This window comes from Spea bombifrons, chromosome 5 (assembly GCF_027358695.1).
Source record: "Spea bombifrons isolate aSpeBom1 chromosome 5, aSpeBom1.2.pri, whole genome shotgun sequence".
In the NCBI taxonomy this organism is placed as follows: domain Eukaryota; kingdom Metazoa; phylum Chordata; class Amphibia; order Anura; family Pelobatidae; genus Spea; species Spea bombifrons.
This window is the reverse complement of record NC_071091.1, coordinates 20,947,017-20,973,228: the sequence shown is the minus strand read 5'-3', so window position 1 is coordinate 20,973,228 and position 26,212 is coordinate 20,947,017. Positions and strand designations below refer to the sequence as shown.

At 37.8% G+C, this 26,212-nt stretch overlaps 1 protein-coding gene across 1 annotated transcript; it reads left to right on the top strand.

The window, feature by feature from the left end:
- Positions 1-1,618: 1,618 nt before the first annotated feature.
- On the top strand, positions 1,619-23,701 carry MACC1 (MET transcriptional regulator MACC1). Its single transcript, XM_053468121.1, has 5 exons — positions 1,619-1,776; positions 16,617-16,724; positions 19,582-21,620; positions 22,471-22,659; positions 22,932-23,701. The coding sequence occupies exons 2-5, from the start codon at positions 16,622-16,624 to the stop codon at positions 23,139-23,141; spliced, it is 2,541 nt and encodes an 846-aa protein (XP_053324096.1). The 5' UTR covers positions 1,619-1,776; positions 16,617-16,621; the 3' UTR covers positions 23,142-23,701.
- The last annotated feature ends 2,511 nt before the right edge of the window (positions 23,702-26,212 follow it).

Genomic DNA, 26,212 nt, shown 5'->3' with positions numbered 1-26,212 from the left:
TTCTAATGTGTTTCGTGATGATGTGTGAACTATGAATGGCTCTGATTCTAGTTGTACAAATGTACGCCAATTTTGGAAAAAGGGGCTTGTATCTGGTAGACATATATTGTATATATTGTATACATTATATTGTATTTGCTGCTGGCTGATGCATGTAACCACGTGTCTCCTTTACCAGATGAAATAGTCTACACGAAAACAATATATTTCATGTAAACCAGAAGCACTCATTTCCTATAGGTGTCCCTGGTTCTAAAGGTAATCTGGTTACCCTATTCTACAGAAGTTTGGTGAGGATATCACAAGAATCACGATGACCAATTGCGTTATCCTCCTACATGACCTTAACTTGTGTTGGTGAGGATAAGGTGAAAATAGGGCAACCACATGAATCATTTTTTGTAGGACACCTATACATACCCACCAACATTTCAGGAATCCAAATCAGGACACCTGTGTTGGAGGGTGTGTGAAGTGGTAACGGCTGGCTTTGGAAGCTGGTGGGGCTTCTTGCCTGTAAAGCATTGTGAGGTGGGCATGTGTTTTCTACAACCATCCCTGCATTAAATATGCATTTGGTACCTGCATTCGATGGGATGCCAAAACTGAATGGGATGCAAGGAAGTTTTACTTTACCAAGAGGGTGGTAGATAAGTGGAACAGTCTCCCTGCAGAAGTGGTAAGAGCACACAGTCAGGGAATTTAAACATGCATGGGATAGGCATAAAACTATTCTGAATCTAACATGAGATCATAGAGTGATTACGGTCTGAGTTTTTACATCAGGAAAGATGGGCCAAATGGTTCTTCTTTGCAGTTAAATTCTATGTTTAAATATGTCATCGATTTACTGGCTCGATGAATGCGTTCATGCAGAAACGTTAGTTATAGAAATAAAATGACTATTACTATCTTCCAATTGGTTAAATGCCTTGTAAAAATTAGAGGCTTTTTCAGTTAGGAAATAGCTAAATAAAAATCTTTAGAGTGCATATTCATTTGTCATTTCCCCCTCTAAAAAAATTATAATTAATCTACAACTGACATAGCAAATAAAAGGTGCTATTTTACAATCTGCTTGCTAGAATATTTAGCAAGGAATAAACCCTCACGTTCCATCAGACCAAAGTCTAACCCTTTAAATGCAACAGAAGTTTTAAGCTAGTATAATGTTTTCCGCACTCCTTCAGAATTGATTTAACAAAATGCTTATTTCAGTATTGACATAAATTTTCCTGTGCATGATGACATCATTTTTAGAATATTACTAATAACAAAATAAACATTATTATTATTAATATTATTATTATTACAAAGTAAATCTGATATACAAGGATCCAGGTTTCAGTGACATAATGTGTAACCATTCATTTAAAGACAGGAATTTTTATTTGTTTTCATGAACATATTAGATGTAAAACAATTTTCACTTTTTCCTGATACCTCCTTCGACCGAAACTGGTTTTCTGGTTTCAGGTGTAACTGCTGGATGACCTCAAAGGCTTCTGGGTAATATAGTCCACTTCACTTTTGGCACCCTAAGGTGTTTATTGATGTGGGACTTCAAATCCCAGGAAGCATTGCGCACAGGTATGTCAACCAGCAAGCAGCAGAGGCAGGGCAAGGTGTGTCTGAGTTTGACTTGTCTTGCTAGACAAGGTAATCATTACCATCTCAAGTATTACTGCTGGGCAGGTAAACAAACGGGAGTAATAAGACAATGCAAAGGAAATGCACGAGTTTTGGTGTCTGAGCTGAAAATTTTCTAAAAGAAAGGTAAGTTTCTAATTTAAAGTTACAGCTTGGATAATGATGTTACCTCTGAATTCTAACTTTTTCACCCAGTTCTCTCCTAGAATAGATAATATGTGCCGTATTTGTATATAACTGTGCAGAACTCCTTAGGAGCCTTATGTTTCAGAGCGAATGTTCCTCAAATACTGGCTTGTACTGCCACAGGCTATGTAATATTTACTAATATTTAAATATGCTGATATCAAGTTGTAGCAAAGTGTGAAACATTGTTCACGTTGGACTATTTATAGCACGGAATGAAAAGGTGTTGCATTGAAAGGGTTAACCTGGAAGGGTTTTACCATTTCTTTTAATAAGTAATGTTCAAAGAACTGCTTGTAATAGAAATTCTCTTTTTGGAAAGGTTAAACCATCTATTGTTTTGTAACAGGTAGTGATTATAGAATTCTGCAGAATATACGTTCTCTTTTTTCGCTCCGCACAGGACCAGGGACTTTATGCTGAGTGAAAAAAAGTGAATATGCGCCACGTTTTTTAATGTATATGTCCATATACTTTCTATATTATCTGGAGTGCTATTTCATCAGTCACCAGTCTAGTGATGTCTCTTTAGGAGGCAATAAAAGGGTTTAAGATGCATTTACTTGTTTATACTGTATTTTTACTCAGTTGCGGTCACTTTCTGTATAGGTTCTCATTATTATTATTATTATTATTATTATTATTATTGTTTTATTTGTATAACACCCACAATTTACGCAGCACTCCATACAGTCAAAGGATAGGAGAAAACTAGAATTGAAGACCCATTACATTAGTTACTTTCATCATGTATGCTGCGTTTTTAGGGATGACATGTGGTATCTGCCCTTTAGCAGCAGTCTCTTATAAGGCTGTACCTTAGTTACGCACATTAAAGTTTCATGTTGCCTTTAGTGGTCTGTCGGACTGCTAGTAATGGGTCTCATTGGCTAAAAGGCTGTCGTTTTGGTGAGAATAGTGTAAGGGCTTGAGTAGTTGTCTCATGCATTTAAAGCTGTCACATTTTATCGGTGCCACCCTAGAAGTAGCAGGCTCAGCGTCTGTCTCGCTATTAATGTTCATCTATCTTATTTCGAGGCTGTCTTACTTTTCCATCAGTGATTTTCCTTGCTGAAAGATGTAACATTTCTTGTGATACCATTAATTGGCAAATATCACATTCCTAATAACAATGATCGATTGTCTAGCAGTTTCTCATTGTTAGATTGAAATATGTCTCTTTAGTAAGTTCCATTAGGATATTTCACAATCAATTAGCATAACTATCCTTTTAACTCATACAACACACTAAAATAAATTCTTGCTTTATCATATTTAAATAAACTGCAATTTAGGAATCATTGCAAAAACATGCATGATGAACACACGTGTAACGCATCATCCGTTTCCTTTCTGAACATCTAATATTCTTAAACGTCCCTCCATACAATTGTCCCTATGTGGCATGGCTTATCTTCGGGTGTGGGGGGAGGGAGTTGGGGGGCAAAGGCCAGCACTGCACCCATGAGCTAGCAATGTAAACAGTACTTGAATGGTACATAAAGTTGCCAGAGAATTGGAATTCTTGTTGGCTTACCTCAACTGTAATGTTAAAGGTGCTGTTCCACCAGTGCTGCTGAGTTTTACATGTTTGTACCTAAATAAATTTGAAATAAAATCATTATTAATATTTTTATGTTATACTTATGTAATAATTACCTTTATTATTAATACTGTTGAACACAGGGAGAGGCCTGGGCCAAGGGGCATGGGGGCAATTGCTCCCCAGGCCGTCCTGAATCTAAATTAAGCAGCCGCCCAAGGGCCATCTATAATGTGGTGCAAAAGACCGCAGCACATGCGGTGGGCCGGCCGGCACGGACTGGCCGGTACACCGAGATGCGATTGCAGCCGATGCGACTGCGAGTTTTAAAGCGGCCGTAAAACACGCCAGTCGATTTAAAATCTTTAAGCAGCCAACGTGCCTGCACCATGCCGCTCAGTGAGGCTCTTATTCCTGCCCCTTTGTTGATGCGACGTGCTGCTCAAGGGGGCAGGCTCACACGGAACAGCTCCTCCAATGGTGTTGGAGAATAAATACACAAAGGGGGCTGGCGGGGCACAAATGCACATGGATGTGGGGGGAATACATTAAAACCAAATGGGGACCTGACTGGGGCATCAATACACAAGGGGGAAACACACAAAAAACAAACCAGTGTGGAAAGCATTTTTTAGGCTTTGTGTAGATTAACCCATACTGATGCGGGTATTGGTGTGGCAGAGCCCGTCCTGGTGTGTGTGTTTGAATGTCGGAATGGCAGAGCCTGTCCTGGTGTGTGTGTTTGGGTGTCAGTGTGGCAGAGCCTGTACTGGTGTGTGTGTGTTTGGTGTGTCGGTGGGGCAGAGCCTGTACTGGTGAGTGTGTGTGTGTTTGGTGTGTTGGTGTGGCAGAGCCTGTCCTGGTGTGTTTGTGGTGTGTCGGTGTGGCTGAGCCTGTACCGGTGTGTGTGTGTGTGTGTGTGTGTGTGTGTGTGGTGTGTCGGTGTGGCTGAGCCTGTACCGGTTTGTGTGTGTGTGGTGTGTCGGTGTGGCTGAGCCTGTACTGGTGTGTGTGTGTATGTTTGGTGTGTCGGTGTGGCAGAGCCTGTACTGGTATGTGTGTTTGGTGTGTCGGTGTGGCAGAGCCTGTACTGGTATGTGTGTTTGGTGTGTCAGTGTGGCAGAGCCTGTCGTGGTGCGTGTGTTTGGGTGTCAGTGGTGCAGAGCCTGTCCTGGTGTGTGTGGTTGGTGTGCCAGTGTGGCAGAGCCTGTCCTGGTGTGTGTGTCTGGGTGTCGGTGTGTCAGAGTCTGGTGTGTGTGTTTGGGTGTTGGTGTGGCAGAGCCTGTACTGGTGTGTGTGTGTGCCTGTCCAATTTGTGCTGAGAATGCCTAATTAACATGCAATAAATGTTCTTAAAATCTTGAGTGCTATTTTTATATATTCAAGCCATCAGAGGGAAGAATAAAAGGGCTAGTCTGCTAAGGTTTATGTGCTTAGCATACGACAGAGTGCAATTAATGTTTTCTCTAAGTGGATCAACACCTTTAATATATTTATCAGGATCTTACACATAGACCACACCTGTGCCTGAAACACATGACTCACAATGATGCCCAAAGTCCCTTTTACGGAAACCAGAACTGCCAAATATTGGTGTCAAGCGCATGTTATGTTTGTTTAAGAGATGTGTCATTTTTTGGAATTTTATAAGCCTGATTTCAACTGTATGGTTAAAGTTTCATTAAGTAGGCAGTTTTTTAAAATTGTGTTTATAGATCCTTTAGCAAGAACTTGTATGTAATGACGGGACAATTAGGAGGGTAATGAGACCGCTACATATTTGGAAGACTTAATTTGGGATCATTCACTTCTACTCAATAGTAAAGAATTTTAACGTCTAGACCAGATCAATAAAATAAGGAGGCATCAGCTCGTATATACTATACTGGATACCTGCTGTTAGCTGTAGAAGATTAAAAAAGTGCTTATATGATCTATTAAAGAGGAATGAGATAAGATAATTCTAAACCACTAATAAAGTAATTTAAAACATAAGGTATTTAATCAAAACATTACAATATACCACTTAATAGTTTTTTATAGTTAATGATATTCATCTACTTATAGTTGTATTTGTATAGATTCCCACTTTCAGGTTCACTGTATCTAAATCTCTTTACAACATTTATAATTATATATATATATCTATATAGATATATATATATATATATATATATATATATATATATATATATATCTATATAGATATATATATATAAATATATATATATATATCTATATATATATAGTAAAAGCCCCCAGGGGAAAATGAGAGCTATTGATAAATTGGATAGATCCCTGACCTGCAGAACCGCTCCTTGTTAGGTATATGAGAAAACTCTGTAAAGGTTACGCTCTCACTCCGCCACACAAGTGCAAGTATGTTTGTTTCGCGCATGGTTTTATTTTTTATTTTTGATATAGCTTTAATACCAATATCCACAGATACCATATGCTATCCTGTCTTTCACATATTGACCAATGTCCTTATCTTGGAATGGTATGTTAATGTTACTAAAATGTTATAAATACTTGGAACATCTTGTAAAATGGGTCATATTTGAGACAGTGACTGTGAACTGAAGATAAATGTTTTATTCTCCATGTAACAGTATGCTTTTATGACTTGAAATGTGACTATAACAAATGTATAGTAAAATCTGCATTTCGGCAATAGACACCTGGGTATAAGTAGATATGTCTTTAAATAGCTATTATATATCTTACCCACTTTCCTCACTAATGATCTCTGCGGGGAAACTTTAAAAAACCTATCCCTCGCTCTTATGGATCACAGCTGAAATTCATAATTTGGCAGATATTGGACTTGGATATTGGTCTTGTAGAAATCATGTGGTCCTATATCTGGGGCCGTCTGGGTGCAACAGAGATCGGTTTTCTGTTTGCTATGTCCTTATCATTTGATGATTTCTATAGCACCATCATAAGTACTGTATAATGGGCAAACATGACATAATAAGTAGTGAGTCGCATAACAATTTAGACATACAAAAGTTTAGGAGGACCCTGCTCAGACAAGTTTCTATGGTCTACTTTACCCAAGGGGGGTAAAATGAGCAAGTCAAAATGTTCTAGTATGTGTAATTTTTAATAGTAAAATTCAGAATATTACAATTCATGAAACTCAGGTTAGAGTTGTATGGAAGCAAGAAGAGAAATATTATAAAACAAATAGTCATAATCTGTAGAAGTAAGTAAAGCCTTTATAGATACTGGCATGTCATTCATAAAAATGTTCTACCCTCAAAAGTTTTCAGAAGTAAGAAAAGTAATGAAAAATTATCCACCATTTTCAGCAAGAATCTGTGTAGCTGAAATATGCAGTATATATATATATATATATATATATATATATATATATATATATATATATATATATATATATATAATATATATAAATTTATTGTATGATGTGTACAGAAAAACTCTAAACCGCTTGTACGTACTGCATTGTTTCTAATCATCCCTTTAAACGTCTATAAGTTCTGTTTAAAGGTATGGCCGAAGTACCAAATGATCCCAGAAGGGACAGTAGAATTGAAAATGTAGAAACTGATACTTTTTTCTCCTAACTCCCATTTTTCTTCGATAGATTCATGATCCTTTTCCTTTGATAATATTTGTTTTTGCTCTTGGCACTGTTTCTATTTGCTGAGCTTTACTTCCTTGGCTACAAGTGTCCTGCGTTTTGTAATATGCTTTTCATTGATCTGAGCCATATAACAGATGCTTATCACCTTTCAGAGGGTAATTATAGAATACACAATTTTACATTGTATTGTCCTGACAGCTTGTCGGAACTTTCAAACTGCTTTAGATGTTCAATATCGGCACAGAGCTGAAATGAGATCATACCGAAATACAGGATACCAGGAGAATGTTCAGTCCTTATGGCACTCAGCTTTCCAAACATGTATCCTATTTGAAAGTATGGCTCTTAATGGTTTCTCTTAATTTGTCTTGAAACACCATTCAATTAAAAGCTCGCTTCTTCAAAATGCTCTAGATAAGGAGGGTCTCATTTATTGAATGAGCCCCTTAAGGACAATGGGTGGTCCCTAAACCCATTGAAAACAATGCATTTTGAGCCCGTACATGTACGGGCTTTGTCATTAAGGGATTAAACGCTACATGAAATTCCTTCCATGATTTCAATGCTACTTCCCTGCCATTCATAAAACTTAAGCTTAACAGAAAACTGATACTTTATTTCAATCACTAAACATGTTGGGGAGATGACGACAAAAAAAATCTATGCATCAATGTAAGACAGTTCCCTATTAAAAGAAAGGTCAAACCTTTGGTATACAGGTTATATTACAACATGTTGATACATGTCCTTAAATCGCTTGGAAGTTTAGAAAATTACTACAATATGTCAACTTACATGATGCAGATGGCTTTTTAACAAGAAGGATGTGTATTTATAGTTACAATAAGCCCACAAAGTGTATTGCAGAACATATCTTGCACCTGCTGTTTTAAGTGAACATATGTTAAAAAAGAATAGACTGCAAACACAACAAACGGCATCTGACACTCCGTGAAAACCCTTCCTATTAACTATTGTATAAAGGATTGTGATGAGTAGTATCCATACGGGGCAATTGTTATATTTGCCAATCCTTTCTTTGTAAATATGTGTGTGTGTGTATATAATATATAATATAATATAATTATATATATATATATATATATATATATATGCATTTGTGTGTGTAATGCAAATTCTATGAAGCAACAAATTAATTACATTTCATAAAATGTTAGACTTTACTTATTCTAACACTCAATTAATCCCACAAAAAGGGTGCAATCTATCATCCTAGTACCTTCAACCTGCATCTTGAAAGAATTCAAATGCCAATGACTTTTCCACATCCCCCTCGCTACAATCAAGTCATGCTTATCCTAAGCGGTCCCCCTCAACCTCCTAATAGACTGTGAGATAGCGAGAGCAGGGCCCTCTTCACTTCATGTATCAATATATCTTAACATGTGTTAATGTTACTGTCAATTTTATTGATGTTATTGTGAGTTTTTCACCCTCCCCAATAGTAATAGTGCGGAATTAACATGTTATCAACATAATATATTAAATATATATTTATAATTAATATATTATTTCCCATATCCTCCCACTCTTGCTCACATTTGAAAATCTACTCATTAAATTACTTTTTAACTACATTATATACATTTTTTTTTTTAGACAGGGCTTAGGCAGAAAATGGATGCAGCAGAGAGAAAGGTCACGAAGGAGGCTGTTAAATTAGGCACAATGCTCTATAGTGTATATGGGTTGGTTACAAGGGAGATCTCTGATCTTATTCCGAAGAAGGGCTGCCACCCCCCCTGGATCTCCTGTCACGAGAAAACACCACTGAATACTGTATACATATTCACTTAGTAATATTTTTCCTTTACATTCTTGAGACACTTCATATTTTCCTGACCATAAATTATTGATAGGCCATACAAAAATGTTTTTCCATATATTTGGATTAAATGTATTTTTAAGTAATCTTTATGGATTATGTAATATCCAGTGGAAACAACACTCCGCTTTATTTTGGAAAAGTCAGATGCCTTGAAGCTAACTCACATTAAAGCAAATACTTTGTCTTCAACAAAGACATATAGCACGCACTGTGCCATTTAATATTTGATGATTGTGATTATATATATATATATATATATATATATATATATAGTTACCTTTTAAATAGATGAATACGCTCCTTCCCAAGTACAAGGTTTCTCAGATATTTCTATGGTCAGCTTTCATATGTTTCCATAAATCACTTTTTTCATGCCTGGTGCAATCCTATTACAGATGGAAAATCTTAACGTGCTCTTTCTGATCATTTCAGATTTTTTACAGTTAATTCAATGGAAGGTATAACTAAATGCGTAACACTTTAACCCCCAGCAATGATTTACCCGACCATGTAATGTTTGGGACTTTGCTGTCACTTGTAAAATATTATATAGAAATGCATCAATGTGTTTACTATTGCCAATGGCTTTTATAAAATGACTTCCTAGCAATAGCCAAATAATGCCAATAACAAATTTTCTAGAGAACCCTTTTCAGTGTGGAATGTAGTACGGGGTATTGTGTCTTACTTCAGATGTTTGGATCGTGTTGATGATAACATAACATGTCATAAGCATTACCTGGAAAACTGGGAGAACCATCTGAAGCCTTGGACTGAATAGAAGATAAGAGCATTGGAGGGACAAATACTTTTTCTTATGATGTTTTTGTTTCTGGGCACAGATTAGTGACTGACAGGCCTGCACTGGCCATGGCCAAAATCAGGCAAATGGTCAATGGGCCTGTGGCTAATCAACCGGCATACTTACCTTTACAATTGCTCCAGGGTCAAAGAGAGTCCTTCAGTGTTCAGCTGTGTTCACTAGATGCATTTATCCACATCTGCGTTCTGTGTGAGTGTAAGAGCATAGTTTGTAGCTGCATGTATGTCGTTTATGGCCAATGGCCTTAAAGTGCCAGCACCACTTTACTTCCAGTGTCTGGCCCCAGGTATTGATGATATTATATCATGGTATCTTTTTTATTAACAGGGATGGGTAAAAATGACCAGTCATGAGGAGAGCAAAAATAGTGTTATTTACTGAGAGGGTGATAGGTAATTAGTATAACCTTCCAGCAGAAGCGGAAGAGGATAAGCATAAGGCTATCGTGAATCTGAGATGACACCAAGGACTGATTAATGTTTGGATCTTTGCATCAAGAAAAACGGGCAGACTAGATGGGCCAAACGGTTCTCATCTGAAGTCAAGTCATATGTTTATCTGTTTCTGTGTCCTAACGCCCAATTAATTCTTCATGGTTCACTTTATATTGTTACTGATGAACAAACTGATTTTACAACGCGTGTTTGTCCTCATTTTAATTCTTGAAACATGTTGACATGTATAACTCTAGGAATATACCAGTGACTGGCATTGGTACATTGACTAATAACAAAAGCAGGTGTGTAAAACTGGTTCCTCATGTTCTATTGCTTTATCACTTAACATATAATCACCCTGAACTAATTACAATAAGGACAAGGAGTGACTAGGGGTTAGAAGTCATTAGCGCCATTGTATAGCCATAATATCTATTGGACATTGTCAGACAAGAACATATTATAGTTGGGTTGTTTTTATTATAAGGCAGTGGAGGGCTGGGACCTTTTGGCCCAGGGGGCATGTAAAGTCTGATTCTAACTTTTGTATGTACGTGTGCATGTACAACACACACAGTCCCTATAACCTGGAGGCCGACCTGATTCCTGTGCCCAGAGGGTGAGTATCTGCCACACTTCTGCTACAGGATCAAGTTGCGGTACGTGACCCCACTGTGCTCCTTAAAAAACAACATGAACTGTAGATATTTTAGTGGTTATGAACAATTGCCCCCAGTGTTTTTTTTTTAAACAATGGCAATAAAATGCCTCACTATAATTTATCGAGTGGCCCTGGTCTAAGCAGGATGAGTGGGAAATTACATTAATTACATTGTAGAAAAGACAATTCTTTAATAGTTTCCTAAAATGATTAGGTGGCTGCTTGAACGCCATATTTGCCGTGTGTGTGTGGTGTATTATTCTGGTTTTGTATCTTTATGTAATTAATGCTTTAGGTACATGCCTATTAGGTGTAACAAGACAAATTGAATACATGCAGGGCAGTTTGTACAAACCACTGAAAGCAGAAGAACGCTCCATTGATGTAGAACATTGAAAATGGCCACTGTGGAGCCGGATCTTCTGCAGGAGATTATGCTGAGGGGAGAAGAAAGACGTCTCGTCTCCTTTTAGGGTTTGCAACCTCAGAAGACAAAGATTGGGAGATCTGGTGTCCATCATGACCCTTAAGTGGACACTTTGGCACAGCTCACCTTTTCTTAACTTTGAGGCGCTGAACCTGAACACCTTCATTTTAGCAACTTCACAGCATTGGGAAAGAGCATATTTTTATTACATCTGCAATTTATATAATCCTCGTCCGTAAAATGTCAGTTGAGAATGCAACATGTCGCTCACTCCTTTATCACTCAAGTCTCTCTTATGTAATCACATAATTATCTTGTATCATAAAACCAAATGAAATACTTCTGGGTATAGTAAAAAGAAAAGGAAATGCCGGTCTTCTAATTATTATTCCGACAAAGTTCAGACAAGTTACAGGCTGGGTGTGGTTTTACATTTATCTGATCAAATAAAATGTAAACTGGAATAACATGATTTTGTTTTCTTGGCCTTCAACGGGACATCTGCAGGGTGTGTTCCTGTAAGAACTTTAAAGGCTGCTTACAAATACATAAAGTCTCTATAATGAATGTTATCACTTTTATGAATCGAAAGGTATCAAGTAAGTGTGACTGTAGGAAAACTCACACTTTGCAAATGCGTGTTTTTGATCATAGCGCACTTTGTTTATAGCGATGACCTCTTAAAAGCACATTGACATAATTCTTAACTATATAAACTTGGATGATATATAATTATATGGATGGAATTTGACTGTATACAGATTATGGGGTTTATCAATCCCAATACATTGGTTATTTTAATCTACAAACCAAATTTAACAGGTCCATTAAGTATCTTCAACTGTATAGTAAAGTAGTTGGGGAAGTAGTTAGTCCTGCATTGCTCACATGTAGAATGTGCTGGTTCTATAGTGGCAGTAGTGCCCATCAGTCACTCAGACAGATGTTTAACATATATAAATTACTATGAGCCTAAGAGTCATGATGCTGAATCACTATTATATATTAACTTTGAGGAAGCCACTTAATAACTTTTATTGGAGGATAACAACATTGGCAAAAACACATGCAGATGTTATGAATACTAGTTAATTTAATACGTCTACGTTAAATGCCTGAAGCTTTATCTGTTTAACCTGAGTGAGATGAGCATACATTTTTATTGTCCTATTAGTGTAAATTGTATATAATTTTGTTTCTCTCACAAGTAAAGTTAAGTGGAATATATAGATTTCTCACTTTGCCCAGAGAATCTATGAGGCAATTCATATAATGCCAGGAGAGGCATTTGCACTAAAACACATCCATCCATCCAGACACTCACACACACACACATCCAGACAGTCACGCTGTCACTCCCCATCCAGGCTGCGGAGCTGCATTTCTCTGTTTTTCTCTGTTTCGCTACAGTTCCCATGTCTCGCTACAATCCATTCCTAGATTTCCTTATGCTCTGTCCTGAACTTCTGATTCTTAGATTCCAGTCCTGCCCTTAGCGTCAGCTTCTGTTCACTTTTCTGTTCCCTTTATAAGGGTATGTCTTTCTCTGATATTTGTTTAGATTCAATGTTTAGTTTGTTAGTAATTCAGTAGGCAGGGTTTAGTGTTAGGACCCACTAATATATTGGAGTACTTTGGCGTAGTGGTGGGCTAAGCATGCTATGGCCATAATATGTGACGGAATCTCCAATTTTGTTATCTTAGAAAGGGGTTCTATTCATGTCCTTGTCTAGTCTATTCTGTTTAGTCCTGTTATTTCTGTATAGTCTTATGTGTAACCTGGTCAGTCTTGTCAGCCCTGTACTCTGTTGTCCTGTCTTGAGCCCCGGCAGAGGGGTGTCCAGCGTCCTGGTATGTGGCCACACAATCCTGATGGCCAAACACTCAGGGAATTGTGGTGGTTACCGTGCATCTGGTCCCATTGCTCCGTTCTTGCACGGTGACTCCTGAAATTCCATCATTGGGCGCTGTGGGTCATTACAGTTGTCTGTATGGACGCCGTTTGTGACACGCTAATACAAACCCAGACACTCACACCAACATAACTAGACATTCAACCCTAGCCCATACACAGAGACACTCAACACTTACACACACTAACATACCCAAAGACATATGCTCACACATTAGCATAACCCATACACACCATAATTCTGGTCTAGTCAGACTCCTTGAATATATGTTTTGTTAGAAGCGCTGCGTAAATTATTGGCGCTATATAAATAAAAGATAATAATAATGCTTATACACACTAACATATACACTTACACACACACACTAACACACCCTCCCACACACACTCTAATGCACCAAGGCAGACACACATACATGAAAAGAAAAAATGTCGGTGCGCTAAGCTAGTCACAGGCTCAAATAATACAAATGTATAATACGAGGCCTACCAAACAGGTGTAAGCATGCTGCAAAAACAGTGTATTGGCTGTACAAAAAACAGAAACTGTCTGCGCTTCTTACCCTAATAAAATTGGCAACAAATATATAAACATAATATAAATGAGAGGTTTTGGTTATATGAATTGGCCAAAGCATAATTAAGCTCACCCGCCACGTCAAGGCACACTCTCAATAGGGTGAGAACCTACTCTCACCTCGTACATAGTGGGCACACAAAGCAGTTTATACTGCTACCAAAACCTTATTAATGTGTTGGGGGAGGTGCAATTAAACCTCCTCCCCATTAACCCCTGGACAGCAAGCTGCAACCAGACTGATGAGGAGCCAACAACCTCAAATATGTGCAAACAGGGAAAAGAAAAAATGTCGGTGCGCTAAGGTAGTCACAGGCTACTAGCTAAGCTAGTCACACATACATGAAACTCGCTTAGCCTGTATTCAATGCAGCTTGCCCAGCAAACTGCCATGCTACTCCTGCATTATCTGACCCTGCTCAACCCGTCCTCCTCCTCGAAAATAGGGAGATAAAGAGATAAGTCCGGGTGTTGAGACTTACCTCTTTATCTCTACTCCCGGAGCATGCTGTTGTCTGTCTCGCGGGGGGATTGTCTGAAACACACGCGTGCATCTTAAAAAATGTGGCTGCACAAGAAATGAGAAAATGGTACCCAAACTTCAGTGATATTGATTAAGAATGTGAAGATGTGCTTCCTGACTTCTGACTCTAAAGTAGACAGTTTCGTTGTGTGCTTTGCTATTAGAAACCTACGGCTTTTGAAATAATGTGATTTCCTGCCAGATTATAGTTGCCTGATAGAAGCTTCTCCATATTGTCCATCACATTAGTACTGAGAAGAATTCGCTTTCTGTCATACGCTGCATGAGGTACAGAAAGAACCCGCACATCACATTTCATTGTCATATTTGCTTATTATTCGTTCTGAAATCGAAGAACCAGAATGTGCAATGAATCAGGCCACATAACAGAACCAAACTGTTTCATCAGAAAATATGGAGAAACAACAGGTTACTTATCTTACTGTATTTGACAAATACTATGCATTAAACAAGTAAACAAATCCATCCCAAATAAGTAGACATTTAAAAAAATCAATTATGCCAGCGGCTTCAAGTGATTACTCTACTGAATTTTCTGCCTAATTTAATTAAATGCAACAGATTAGTGTTAAAAATCAACCAGTTCTACGTTCATGAACCCTTTTTTCAGATCACCTGGCAACTAAAGGAAGAGCCTGGCTTCTTGACTATACTATATGAAGGACCAACCTTAGTGCCCATCTCCGGCAGGAAGAGCCTGGCTATACAATGTGTAGTTATATCATTGAGACCTCTTCAAAGTCTCCTTACACATTGAAATATACATTATACAGGGCCAGCTAAGCCCTTCATGCTGGAGAAACTTGCTAGTGTTCTCCAGTACAACGGGTCCTGTATTGTGCCACAAAAATAAAGCGAGAGAGTTAATGCTACAACACTCCTGACAACTTTGCCTTTAGTGAATAAACACCACAATTTTACATAATTGCATATGTTTGTAGGAAGGGTTAGTACATTCAAAATTTCTATGAAGTATGTTTCTAATTGTGAATTTAGTCATCATTCTTGAAAACGTCAATGATATACAACACACTTGTAATGTGCTCTTAGAACAGCAGAAGTCCCGTCCCAATGCTCTTCTGGATTCTAGCTACCAGGAACCACTTCAGTGGAAAACATTTCATTTGACTGGTGTTCTCTGACATTAATTACACATGAGTGAACCAATTAGGAACAGCATTATTAAATATTGAGCAAGGAAAGCATTAACATACATCCAGGCATGCTGAATAATGAGCTATTTAGAAAATTACCCAAAGTTGGCTTTTGGAAACGTCCTTAATCGTGGGATGTTTCCGCCTTAGGATAATGAGAGGAGGCACACCATAACTCCACGTAATGTCAGCCACAGAATGCCGTAAGGTTTATTTTGCCAACTCCTTTAATATGAACTAGGTTTAAATGTACATTACATGGCTCAGGCATGGTGTAATATATATATATATATATATATATATATATATGTATGTGTATATATATATATATATATATATATATATATATATATATACACATACATACAGTATATATGCCTTACAGCAGGTAATATTGGTGAAGTTGATTACCTTTATTAGCCTCCTTATGTATAATAAATTGCAAGCCTCCTGGGCGATATAGGTCTCTTCTTGAGGCAAGTAATAAACAGGTTTCTGCTGTGGCAAGATGTGACAAAAACAATTTTAATCAATGTAAGTTTGCTTTGGAAACCTGTTTTTCACAATGAAGAAGAATTTCTGCGGAAACATATTTTTCGCCTACACGGTTTAATAAACGGAGTTAAATATGTTTCTTTAAACAATGCATTTTTTGTTATGTTCCTTCCTTCCTCTAGAATGGCTCATAGCGAAACGTATTTCATACAGCAACGTTCTCATCTGTAACCTAAAAGGTTGAACTAACCTCAAAGACACGAGGAAGAGATGCAGGGAACATGCGTGAACTTAATTAGTATAGTTATGACTATCTTTTCACATATAGACGTACTTTAAGGGAAAGAAGGTTTTATTGGAGCGTGGCGTTAGCTTGGGCGATGGATTATAGTAGAGTCATTGGCCTTTGAGGAAAATGTCTGATCTTAGATCAGTTATTTCTTAGCTGCCTCTTCATGACAATTTGTTTACTCTTTTAGTACAGGACACAGACGGAGGGCCACTTTTTTATAATGCCCTTTGACTCATGTACATGTCGAATCTGAAGCGAAGAACATTGAGGTTAAGATTTTTCACATAGATGTATGCTGCTATTGAACATATAGGTATATGGCTAACATTTCCCATCAGCTATCATAACGATTCCGAATTCTTCTTATATGGTTGACCTTATAAAGTTCATGTTTTTTCACTTGTTAAATATTGTTTCCATTGATTTTGTACATATATTTCTTTTTATTTGTAGGGAAAATGTCTAGTCGGTTACAGTCTTTTCGCTCCGGTGGAATTTCAAGGAGTAAGTCCGAGGGGAATTTGATAGACTTTGACGACCAAAAACCACCAGCGCAAACAGGTATAATCGCTATGCTTTAACATTTTCATGTTAGTAATTCATTGAGTTCTAGCAAATAGCATCGCATTTTGTGAATGTTCTCTTTTCCTTGTTTATTTTAATTATGAGTGTTCTCCTTGAACTGCAAGAAATGTCTTCCAGTAAGGTTCTCATGAAGAAATGATTAATGTCAGACTTTTGGAATACATTTACACTGGGAAATTACTATCCCTTTACCATTAATGATTTGCTTTGTGAAAAGGAAGTTATTGTCAGTTTTTCCCAGTCATGTTCTGTACAGACAAAAATAATACACGGTGCATTAAATGGAAATGTCAAGCAGATAACAGCTCTAATCGCTATGTTTGTATATTAACATTAACATGGAGTACACATTAAGGAGCTATTGGAAATATGTAAATAATTACAACTTTGATAGCTGACTGCTAAGCAAACACAGTATCCAGGTTCTATGAATAGAACATATTTTAAGGACATCTCTTCGCAATCAAATATAGGCAATTGAAATCACTTATCCGTTGATCCTTGGGTTGGGGCAGAGGCATAGTCTGGCTTAGTTCAACTACACTGGCCAGCAGTTACTGGTCCCTCCACCTAGAACACACAAACATTAACACATAGCACACAGACATACACACAGACTAACACACATGCTGTCACCATGTGAGCTATGAAGCTATTACAGTGGGGTCATGTTGTCTGAGCCCCACCTTCATTAGTAGGCCCACCATGTTTGGAGAACAGTCTACTCCTGGCTGACTACACCTAGGGTGACAGGTCTGGGGGGGATGTCAGGGCAATCAAGCTCCCTTGTTTGTTGCTGCTCAATGGGCTTAGTTTTAAGGAAGACTCTTGATTTCTCCAACTCCCCAATTTACTCTACGGAGGACTGTGCTTAGCCAACAGAGCATCCAAAGCATTCTCTCCCCAAATCTTGCATGTTCTTAGTAGGTGTATAGCTGGGAGAAGGACAGCCAGTTGTTTTATGCCTGCAATGAAGTGGGGTTTGTTGGACTGTTTGTGTCCTGCTTTCTCAATCTGTAATTTTGGGAGGTATGCTTTTAGTTAAGGTGTAGCCGCTTCTATTATTTCATTGATCTTCAACAGCACACTCCTTCAGTAAACATGTCATTTTAATTTGTGCCTTTTACACACACTGCTGCTATTAAGAGGTATGGGTTTCAGGAGTTGGTTTGATCAAAGACTTTCATGAAATAAATTAGGCAAGCATGTTAGTGTTTGGCCATCTGTAGTGTTGCTATAAGTAACTTTCAAAATATATATATATTAGATTGTTTTTTTAAAAATAAAAAGTCATCATTCAGAGTTAGAAATAAATCAAGGTTTTTTTTTTTTAACCATTACATCCCCATTATATTTTAAAATGTTTAATTCACGTGACTTCATATAGAGAGAGAACTCAAGTAATAAAATGTAGTGTAGCATTTATGTCCACTTAGTTTTGAAAAAGATGTCCAGTTCATTCTTGAGGAAATTAATTGATCCAACTAACACAGAACTCCTTAATTTACTCCTTAGGGCTTAACCTAGTTCTTGTAATGCCTTAGTAGAACCATGTGTCTCTTGACGTGTGATAGCTAACACAGATAGGAGCTTTAAGGCAGTGACCCCGCACTTTAGGCAACATCTTAGTTTGCCTATCGGTTATGGCTGCCCCTGCTTTTTCGATTGCTACCCTGATATTTTACAATTAACAGAAATCTGGTTTTATGTAACAGGGGATCCAATCGGTTAATCTCTATAGAGAGCCACCACGATTTATACAATCATATTTTCAACTGGAAAATTTAAATCTGTTACACAAATGGCTATCCACATATTTCCATCTCTACATAAAAGCTTTTGAATGGAACGCCCTTTGATTTATTAAATATTGTTTTTGGTTTGCAGCTAAACTGGCAGCAGTATCCACGACACAAGATAGCATGACACAAGGAAATCCTTTCAATCCTCTCATGCCTAAATTTAGTGCAGGTTATGGCTTTCAATGCAATTCTTCACAAAAAAAAAAAGTCTTTACACAAATATTATTGCTTATAATTTTCAGACCGGAAATCACAGCTGTGGTTAAAACCCACAAACATATAAATAATGACATCCCACATGAAGTAATGAGAGAGAAAATATATAATGAGCAATGGAGTTTCAGATGGGTTGGAATTGATGCCAGGAAAGCTGTTTGAAGAAATATTAATATGTTGTGGCAATTAGGATCAGCTGTTCCGGATGACCCAAAATCCAGATCTCTCCCGGAATCTAACAGGCCTATAAGACTATGTCCAAACTGGAAGACAACCAGAAGCTGGCCTCTCCTCCTCATTTTCTATTTTTGTCTTTATGTCAGAATTCGTTTCATTGGATAAAAGAAAATAATAGAAATAAGTTAAAGTATTTAAATCAGTTGGTCAGGAAATCCATACAGTCTCGTCATGTGGCACTTAAGAAGGTATTCCAGACAAGAATAAAACATTTTATCAGAGTTCCGATGTGTGAAACCATAAAAATTAGCATAGCTTTCCATCTCTCAAAAGCTTTTCAAAATGTAATGTTCAATGTTTTAATTATGCTAAAACTGATTTTGGACATTTTAAAGTGGTGATATTTGAAATGTTATGCTGTTTCTCTGTCATTAATCTATTTGATTTTGAAAGTTCTGTTCTTCCCATGATACAATGTAACGTTGCTCCTGTCAAACTCTCCTCAAGTGCTCTCTGCATGCCTTTTTAGAGGATTGGTTTGGCATCACGGAAACTATATTTTAATCCTTGTTATCTATGTAAAAGCTTTACTTTTATTATGTGGATATATGTCAAAACATCTCTTTATGGTTTTACAGACAAAGTGGGAAATGAATTAGATCTGCTTATTGACTGGTCTGGCGTATTCAATGACAAGTTTAAGAAGCCTTCAAAACCTACAAATCCCTTCTGGAATGGACTATCGGAATCCAACCCTTTTCTAGAAGATGTGGTGCAAGCTCACACATTTTCAAACAAACCTGTGTCAATCCTGAAGGAAGATCCTTTTATGTTGTTCAGAGATTCGGAAAACAGAGATTCCTTAGCGTCCTCTGGAGATGAACTTGATATCGATCGCCTTATGAAAAAGAAGACCCATGGAAGGTCACTTAGATCAAAGAGTGTTTCTGATTTGGGTATTTTAGGTAGCAAAGAATCTGATATCCAGAGCTCAGCTGGGCAAATTTTGGCTCCTGATTTAGAATGGCTTCAGAATGATCGAGAAGCTTATAAAATGGCATGGTTGAGTCATAGACAGCTAACGAGATCTTGTCTTGATTTGGATGTTATTAGCCAAAGTCCTGGCTGGGCACAAACGCAGGCAACCGATGCTCACATTGTTTGTAGAATAGATCATCAAGGAGGCTCTGTGCAGCTTCCTGACTCAGACATAAGTGTTCATGTCCCCGAAGGTCACATAGCTCCTGGGGAATTTCAGGACATTGCTTTAAAAGCTATCCTTGAACCACCTCCCTCACTTAATAACAATTTTTCAACTACTGTGAGCCCCTTGCTGGAAATAACATTAAGCAACATCAATACGATTGAAGCTCTCTTACTGGAAATGAAAATGGCTGTTGAGCAAAAGAGTGATCCCTTTAGCCAAATTATGACTGAGATTGCCACCTTCTACAGCTACAACAAAGATGGTCCGTTTGAAAAGCTCCAAGATGGCTACATTTACAACAGCACTTTACAAATTAAGCTGCCTATTCTCAGCCGTGTTACATACATAATAACTGCAGCACAGGCCAAATCAATTCAGCATCCAGGCAAGAGTGTCTTTGATTACGTTCACAAGAGCACAACGGTGGCAGTGTATGGACCAAAGCACATTCACCCAGCTTTCACCACTGTATTAACAGTTACAGGGCACAGCTATACTCCAGAAAAACTCACCGTAGATAACATAAAAAAACGTGGGAAACATATGCCACCTGTTGTTTTTCAGCTCTGGGGAAGACATCACTTCACACTACATTGTATTAGGGATTTGTCTGTTAGTTTTGTTACAAAAGACTCCATGTTTGAGGCACAAACTTTGACTAATGGGAAGGAGATCAAAGGGGAGCAGCTGGTAAGTGGAAAAATGATTCAAATGCAATGTCCTTTTGCCCTTAATGGCGGCGGAGAAATCGATTCTTTTATTTTCACTGTTCAAATTTTGGATAATCAGGATTCCTCATTAGTGACAGAGTTTGATGTAAAAACTCCAAATCCGGCCCCCAAAATACTCTGCAGTTCAAGAATCCAAAATCGCTTGCAGAAACAGAAAGAATTTCTATCTGCTCCTCAGCCACCTCTAAATACATTCAAATACCCTACATTTCAAGACAAGGTCTTAAAGTTAAACAACTTTGTGGTGACTTTAAAAACCGTTTTGCGGCAGCAGAAGGTTGATTACCTCCTGGAATATTTTAAAGGAGACACCATTGCGCTTCTCGGAGAAGATAAAGTCAAAGCTCTTGGCCAGACCAAAATTAAGGAATGGTATGTGGGAGTCCTAAGAGGCAAAGTTGGCCTAGTACATTGTAAAAATGTGAAGATTATTTCCAGAGACCAAGTTATTGATTTCCCAGACCTGCAATTTACAACCAACATGCTTTTAGAACAAATAGCGTTGCCATTTAAAAAGCTAACTTACATTTATTCTTCGGTGCTCTCCAACGTGTCTGAAAAGGTTTATGACTGGAGATGCTTAGCTGATGTGCTCGGTTATTCACACTTATCCCTGGATGATCTCAATCATGGAAGTACTGAGAAGGAGTCTGAGAGAGTATCTTCAGTGGTGAAAAAATTAAAAGAAGATTGTCATGCAGATTCTAAAAAGAGAAGATTCCATTATGAACTTATTATGGTAAGAACCGTTTGACTTCAAGGTGTATTCACTACATTCTGAGTTTGCAGAAGAGTTTATGCATGAATTATGCCTTATAAAGAGCCGGTTGAGGTCATCGTGCAGAAGTTCAGTGGGTTTGGGTGGTCTCATCATTCATAGTTATCTGTGTGAGCTGAAGTATTAGTCTCTCATGCAATCTCCCAATTTTTGGAATACACCGCTAGGAATTCAGTAAAGCGGCATCTGTGTCAACAGTGGAAGAATTTATGGATTTTCTAAAAATATGTTATTTCTGCTAAAATTGAATTTACTTTAAAACTATAACCGTGACCTATATAAAAGCTTACTTTTTGGTGTTCTTTGTGTGCATCCAGCCAGTGGCTGACCACTATAGAACGTAATATCCCATGCAAGCAACAATAAAGTTATGTTAGAGGCACTAGAAGTGGTTCACCCAGCACTAGATGGGAGGCTCCATTGCACAGTGGTCCACCAGGCATTTGGCCAGATTACCTAGTGGCCAGGTTGGACTTGGTTGGAGTGGTTAACTTACTTGGTTCCAGTTGAATTGATTCTAAAAAGAGTAGAAATGTCATTAAAGGGAAGGAATTACTGTAGTTATGTAAGGAGTACCCAGAATTCCACTGGACACTCTGCTGAAATAAAATAGTCCCCAATATTAAATCCACATGTCTCATAAACAGTCATAATAATTTAAAAACCCAAATTCAATGATGTTGAAAGTCGATTGAAATTTCTGCTACTTGTTCAATATGTCATACTGTAAGAAGGCTCTGGGCGCTCACCCAGTTTATACAGGCGTTCGATAATTGGCTTATAAATTTGTTTTATGAAATTATCCTTACAGGGTCTCGTGAAGGTGGACTGTCAAGGAGTGGTGGCACGTTTAACGCAAGACACTGTCATTTTAACGGCTGCAGTACAGCTCGGAGTGCGTTGGAGAGAATTAGCTGAGAAACTCGCTCGACTTACCAAACAACAAATTGAAGCGTATGAAATCCCTCATTATGGAAAATCCGGAGAAGTTAGTTTGCAGGTACATTACCTTGACAAAAATAACCTAATTATTATTTTTTTAAACACAATATCATCTAGTTAATAAAGAGAGGCTTTTTTCTATTTGTGCCTGGGCTATAAATCTGTGAATAACATGTTTTGAGGTTGAATCTTTCTTGATCTTCTGTTTAGTTTTATTTGGCCAATAAACTACTCCGGTAATATTGCAATGTATTTATTAATGTGTGTACAGAACATCAAACATAAATCAAAATCACCACACAATTAATTGAGCTAGTATATTATTTCCAGATGATGTGGAAGCCTGCCTTTGACTTCCTTTACACGTGGGCTGCCCATTATGGAGAAAGCTACAGAGATGTACTGCAAGATTTGCATTCTTCATTGGACAAGATGAAATATCCCGTCACCAGACAATGGAGGGAGTTAACGGGGGCTCTGATCTTTGTGAACTGTCTAGAGATATTCCGGATGACCGCCTTTTCTAACTTTGAAGAGTAACACATGTTTTGCTATCTTTGTTTATAATGTTCCTGAGACTTTCCAGGAATCAAGCACTGAAATCCACTTTTTATGTAATTACAGTGACATTTTAGTTTTTGCCTACTTTCATGGCTTCTTATATGTGTCATTACGGACAGTGCAGAAAGCAGGTACCATAGCAACGTATAAAGTATTCTGAAGGGTCCTGTACAGTGGTGTATGTTGCAGTAGACTCTCCTTGACTTTGCTTTAATCATGGATTAAGGACATTGGTTTCTACCTACAGGCCTCTTTGTTCTCTTTGGAGGAGATACTCTGGGTTTGTGCATGAACTTCCCGAGATAAGGGAGATCATCATAAGAAGACAAATGTACCAATTTTACTTTTGAGATGATTTTTTTTAAGACCAAACCCCCAGGTTTACGAGTTGCAACCCAGAGGTGTTCTGTATAGTATACATAAGCTTCATTTGATGCCCCAGGGTACAGTATTGTTTCATTTTTTGTGTTTCTGGTTCATAACTGAACAATAATCCCTAGCAACAATTGACAAGGTTTATATGTAGTGTCTAGGGGGATACGTCTGGTATAGGCACACATACGTTGGTATATGCACACATACTTGGGTCAACAGTGTTCATGTGAAAGGGGTACAGGGTACAAATCGGCAAACTGCACTTATGCCATAATACAATACAGTGCCAAGATGTTGATCCAAGTGGAATATATAACCCCTTATATCTGTATAAGGAAGAATGTCTGTATTACTGTTACTCATAATACTTCAACAAACAAGCTAATATAACTGTTATTCTTCAGTTTACGTGAGTTAATGTAAAAAATGTAAACTCCCCACTAATTGACCAATGTCAACCTACAGATTATGGGAAACTCAGGTAATGGGAAACTAATTCTAATTAATTTAAATATGTATAATGTATAACTAATTATCTGAAATGAAATTGCCTATATGTGCCATTGTCTGTCCTTTGTGTGGTCTTCATTAATATGTATAAATTAAACACTTTGTGACACCATAGCCCTAGATACACAAAGGGACAAGACATTTTTGTTATTTCATGTTCATGTCTGTATATCTCATAGTTAACGCGGTTGCTACAGAAGATGTATGAGTAACCTTAACCATGTTAAGCTTCGAACATCCGGGCTTCTCGAAGCCAACTGCGTTTCCTAGTGGGTTACTGTACACTGCTCCTGCTTGACATCCTTATAATACTGTAAATTACTGCACATATGTTATTAGTCATGAACTGCTTGACTCATATCTGTGTGTACAGATGGTATTTATTATATGTATATATGTAAATGTTAAGTGTTGTATGATTTTGAATATTGATATCTCTGCTACTAGTCTGTCTGTGTGTGTGGTGTGTGTGTGTGTGTGTGTATATATATATATGTGTATATATATATATATATATATATATATACACACACACACACACACACACTCTCTCTCTCTCTAGTATCAGGGATATAATTTATATATATATATAATTTATGTCTAATGGGGGAAATAGCCAGATTTCTAACAATATACCTATTTGAGCTTCTCTTTCCATTTATTTATCTTTAACTAACACCACTTGGTTTTGATGTGCTGAGAAAGTTTAATGTATATTTTCCTTACATGATATTTGTTACGACATTTGATAACATGTTTGATTTTTACTTATTGTCACTATTAAAAAATGTGAACTTTTAATTTTGTTACTTTTAGCTCACTTGTATTTCAACATACTCGCATACTATGGTGAGAAAGGCTCTGGTGAACTCTTCAGCAATCTGTTTGCTCTTATGTCCTTAACCTGCACTCAGGTTCGGTCCAAAATTCTTTAAACATGACAGATGTAGCTTCGACTCACGGGCAGGGCTCAGTTACTCAATTAAATAAAACACCAACACACAATATGGGTTTGAAAAGGCCACAGCCATATTATTTAACAGTCATTGTCCCTTAAAACCTGAAATAATAAACATAGATGCGTTAACAGATACAATGACGTAACCAAAACCAACCTAGCTTGCCAAGTTATCCAGGCACCATACCACACACCAATTTTGGGAGGAGACATACCAGGATGCCCCAACCCGGACCTGAGGTTCCGAGCACCACTACCTGCAAGGAACCTCCCACCGGTTATGACCACCAATGATCATATCACCACATTAACCCATTGGATACCTGGCCAGCTACCGCCCATGACTGTGACTAATGCAGCAACACCACTCACGAACTCAACCACATAAGGGGAGGGAGGGTGGGACAAACACCAGGTAAGGTTAAACAAAATGGATCCTTACCCCTGTAATCACCAAACATATATATCCTCCTACCAAAACTCCTCCACTCAATTCCTGCCTTAGCCTAGCCCTGCTCAGCACTCTAGTCCATTCTGGCCCCCGTGGGCCAGAACTCAACACTAAACAGCAAACATCTATAAAAATTACAGGCAAGCTAAGCATGTGAAGTGTGAGAGATACAGTGGGGTGTGATTGAGTAAGTATGTTTTAGTGTAAGTATGTGAGAGCAGTATGTATGTCTAAGTATGTGTGTATGTGTATGCATGTGCTCTCGCGCGCGCAATAGGAGGTGTCTACATGTAAATATGTGTTACAAAAAGTGTGTGAGGATGTGTGTGCATATTACAGTAATGTATGTGAGAGGGGGTGTGTATGTGTTTGTTGCAGTGCTGTGTGTGTATGTATCATAGAGAGTGTGTGTAAGTGTACGTGCTAATGTATATAGTTACATAGTTAGTTAGGCTTAAAAAAGACATGCGTCCATCAAGTTCAGCCTTTCCCATATCTGTTTATTTCTTGTTGTTGATCCAAAAGAAGGCAAAAAAACCCCAGTTGTGGCTTTTTCAAATTTTGCACAAACTATGGGAAAAAAATTCCACCTTGACCCCAGATTTCTCCTTGGATCAAGAAGCTGTTTCCCCATAATTTAAAAATGATATCCCTGAATATTATGTTCCAATTGTTGTTTAAACGTCTGTACAGACGCCGATAAAACTACCTCTGCAGGCAGAGAATTCCACATCCTTATTGTCCTTACTGTAAAAA

What these genes read in the sequence shown, in the direction of transcription:
- MACC1 (XM_053468121.1), top strand. Translation starts at nt 16,622, where the DNA reads ATGTCTAGTCGGTTACAGTCTTTTCGCTCCGGTGGAATTTCAAGGAGT. An exon ending in TCCATTATGAACTTATTATG is followed by an intron (nt 21,621 to 22,470) that starts GTAAGAACCGTT and finishes TTATCCTTACAG; the next exon opens with GGTCTCGTGAAGGTGGACTG. An exon ending in CCGGAGAAGTTAGTTTGCAG is followed by an intron (nt 22,660 to 22,931) that starts GTACATTACCTT and finishes TATTATTTCCAG; the next exon opens with ATGATGTGGAAGCCTGCCTT.